At 62.6% G+C, this 3,726-nt stretch overlaps 1 protein-coding gene across 1 annotated transcript; it reads right to left on the reverse strand.

The window, feature by feature from the left end:
- Positions 1-447: 447 nt before the first annotated feature.
- LOC103584303 (mucin-5AC-like) lies at positions 448-3,721 on the reverse strand (the record flags this gene model as incomplete). The annotated part of the gene is made up of 9 exons (XM_008565364.1): positions 3,520-3,721; positions 3,038-3,240; positions 2,343-2,517; positions 1,886-2,136; positions 1,584-1,767; positions 1,279-1,485; positions 816-903; positions 605-708; positions 448-479 (listed from the first exon to the last, which is right to left on the reverse strand). Coding segments are annotated over exons 1-9 (1,446 nt in total), but the record flags the coding sequence as incomplete, so codon positions are not given.
- Positions 3,722-3,726: the final 5 nt, after the last annotated feature.

Genomic DNA, 3,726 nt, shown 5'->3' on the forward strand with positions numbered 1-3,726 from the left:
TGTAGGGGGCGGGACACGGGGGCCCGGCCCATCAGTCAGCTGCCTGGCCAGGGGAGCTGCACCAGGCCGGCTAGCACAGGGTGGGGGTGGCTGGAGGTGGGGACGTGCAGCCCACCACTGGGGGGGCCTGGGGAAGAGGCTTCAAAAGTGTGGGCGGTGCCCAGGGTTGGCCTGAGGAAGCCAGAGGAGGTGGGAGGAGGCTGTGCGGGGACCTGCCTCCCTCCCTCCAACTCTCACCTTCACGTGTCCAGCAGGGTGGGAGGGGGTCCCCGGGAGGGGAAGGGCAGGGAAGGCACCCCCAGGTCTTGTTGAGGAGCCTGTTCCTCTCCCTGCCTGTCCTCGGAGCCTCTGGCACCGAAAGGAAGCCCTGGCCCCTCAGCCTTGCCTTGGCCGTGTCTGGGGCCTGCATCTTGGGAGCCCCTCCCGAGGCCCCCAGGCCACACTCACCTCTACCAGCCTTCCGTGGGGCCCCAGGCACCCTGGAGGGAAGAGATCATGAGGTTACAGCTGGGCAGCTGCAGCGGTGGGGGGGCAGGGTGAACCCCAGGGGCCCCGCCCCACCCCCGCACAGCACCACGCCCCCGCCTGCCCATGGGGTGCGCACAGCTGCAGGCCTGGGGCACGCAGACGTTGATACTGGTGCTGAAAAGGGTCTCGCCGTCGGGACAGAAGCAGCCTTCTGTGAGGGTGCCAGCCTCCTGAAGAACCCTGTGGGGGAGCGGAGCATTGGCCGGGACCCCACCCTTCCCAGGGTGGGAAGATCCCTGGCCTGGGACAGCCGCGTGGGGCCCGTGGGCGGACCGGGGGGCACATACAGGAGGTTGGTGCTGTCATTTCCGTAGCAGTACGAGGTGTTGGATGGGCCACAGGCCTGGTACACCTTGTCAGCAGGGCAGGTGAACACTGTGGGGAGGAGATGCCATGCCTGAGGGGCCAGGGTGACACCAGGCTGTGCCTCTGGACCCAGCCTCCACTGAGACTGACACGGGCTGCGTTGGGAGTACGTGGGCCACCCTCGGTCCAGTCTTGGTGGCCTGGAATCAGCCCCTCTAGCCCCGCCACTGCCTGACTGTGACCCTGGCACCTGGCACCCTGGGCCGCAGGTACCCAGACTTAGATAGCCCCTCCTTTCTCTTCAGGGAACCAGAAGTGCTCTACCCTGGGGCCGGCCACCTCCTCCTCCAGGAAGCCCACCCTGACCACTGAGCCCACCCACTGATGGCCTGGCGTGCCTGCCCCCCCTCACAAGGGCTTGGCGCCCTGAGGACTGGCACTCACAGCATGTGCCATTGGTGTGGTCCCTCCAGTCGATGCAGACGCCGGAGGACGTGCAGAGCGAGGCGTACAGCTCCAGGCTGGAGCACACCACCGCTGAGTCGTTCATGTGGCAGTGGTCGAAGACACAGCCTTCATAGAACGGCTGCTTCCTCTTGTTGGGGACAGGTGAGAGCCTCAGGCATGTGGCTTGGGGTGCCCAGCACATTCCTGGTGCAGCCGGAAAGCAGACCCCAGGCAGGAGTCACCCCAGACACCACCCGCTTTAAACCAGGCCCTGCCCAGGGCGAGCTGGGGTGGGGGCTCACCGCACTGCCCCTCGGTGTTGTTGGTAAACTTGCTGAAAGGCACCTCCACCGAGAAGATGAGGCCGGTGAACATGACCTGGACGCCGATGTCTGGGATCGTCACGTACATCTTGATGCCAATGCGGGAGACGTCAATGCCGTTCTTCTGGAAGCCAGGGCTCACCACCTTCTTGTTGAAGATGATCTGGGCATGGACGCAGCCGGTGGAGGACGGAACGGCGGGGCAGACAGGTGGTCAGCCACTGCCCAGGGCCCTGCCCGAAGACCCCCTGCCCACCAGAACCCACTGGGGATGTCCCCACCTGGTTGGTCATCACCCCGTTCACTGGCCTGCGGGTCAGCACCACCCGGTCCTGGTGGTACTCCACGATGATGGACTGGGGACAGGAGAGCCCGTCCTCGGCGTCGCAGAAGTAGTTGTCGATGAGCACACGGAAATGGCCGTACACAGGCACGATCTGCTGCACCAGCACGTAGGTGCAGTTGTCCAGGAACGTGTAGTAGGTGCCATCGAAGGTGATGTAGTGGGGGTCACCCCAGCCACTGCACACACCTGTCAGGCACCAGGGTGGCCTTACGCTGGGCCCAAGTCACCACGAGAGGCTTGGGGGCCTCCCTGCACTATGCCCTGTGGCCCTCCCAATGGGTCACATCTGCCTGCATAGCCATGGGCATGTCCAGCCATCCCGGACCCCTCCTGTGTCCGGCCTCTGTCCCACTGGCCCCTGTCCCTCCCCACACCCTGTTCTGGCTGCTCACACTGGCAATGGTAGTCCTGGCAGCAGCCGTCTTGGCTGGACACCTTCACAGCCGGGTAGCCATTGGCGCAGGTGGGTTTCTTCACTTGGGGGCACTTGCGGGGTCTCACAGTGATGGTGTTGTTGCCTTCGCAGGTGGCCTGAGAGCAGTTGGGCATGTCCCAGGTCTCGCCTCTCTGTGGAAAAAAGTGCAGTGGTAGAGTCTGAACCATCTCCAGCCTCGAGGGACTGCTCCTTAGTTCACAGGGCTTACCATCCCCGTGGTGCCATGTGCAAACAAGGGAATGGTGGCTGTGCCATTGGAACATACGTTTAAGCCCCAGCCTCTCCCTGGACCCCCCCATCAGCTGCCCAGCTACATCAACCCAGAGTGCCGAGTGCCCAGGGAGTCTCTGGTGAGTGGAGGTTGCCCCGTCCCCAGCCATCCGGCCAGGCCCACGGCATCAACCACCTGGTCTGGGCCCTGGTCATCGTCGACCAGCAGAGTTACCCAAATGCTGAGCAGGCATGCCCTTCTGGAAGTCTCAGGGGACCCAGCCCACTGCATCCATGCAGGGCCATATCCCTATGGTCAGCCAGCAGCTGCCGGGACCAGCAACACCCATGAGAACTTGAAGCTGAAACTTAATTGCAAAGACGCTTGAGGTCCCTGCTGCATTCCCTGAGCCCCCAGAGCTGGGGGACGGTGGGGGTTACCTTTCTCGGGGGAATTGTATTTGGGCAACCCCCTGTAGTGACAGGAGCAGAGGTGGAGGTCCCCACAGAGGTTGTGGCTGGAGTGGGGGGCGGCGTGGTGGAGGGACAGTCCTGGTCCACCCTTCTGATCACTTGGCAGTCCTGGTTGCACAGGGCATGATAGCAGTGGCCAGTGAGGTCTGTCTGGCGGTAAATGACAGATCCTGAAAGACCAAGTGGCGCAGTGACGTTAGCACAGCTGTGCTTGGGAAGGCACCCCCCCAGCAAACGAGTGATCTGTTCTAGGAGGGCACCCTTACAGACGCAGGGAAGTGGGACGAAAATACAAAAGAAAGGTGATGGCCATTTTGAGGAAAAAATTAAGTCCATGCCCCAAAAGAGCAAAGGCTCCTCTCATCTCTATAGAACTATGGCTTTCCACAAATGGCCCCATTGTGACCAGGGCTGACTCAACCCTAACAGCACAGGGGAGACCCACATACCCGCGCGGTAGAGCTGGCCAGAAACACTGCAGAAGCAGCTTCGATGAGAGGAAGCTGTAGAGCTGGGCCACCATGGGGCAGAAGAGGACGGTGCCAGAAATGAGGTCTTGCTGGGTGAAGTCACGTACGGGATCATGGAGGAGAGGGGGCAGCCTTCAGGGGTCTTGCAGCACAGCACGCGCACCTCGTAGTTGAGGCACATCTTGG

Source organism: Galeopterus variegatus, unplaced genomic scaffold, assembly GCF_000696425.1.
Source record: "Galeopterus variegatus unplaced genomic scaffold, G_variegatus-3.0.2 Scaffold49488, whole genome shotgun sequence".
Classification (NCBI taxonomy): Eukaryota; Metazoa; Chordata; class Mammalia; order Dermoptera; family Cynocephalidae; genus Galeopterus; species Galeopterus variegatus.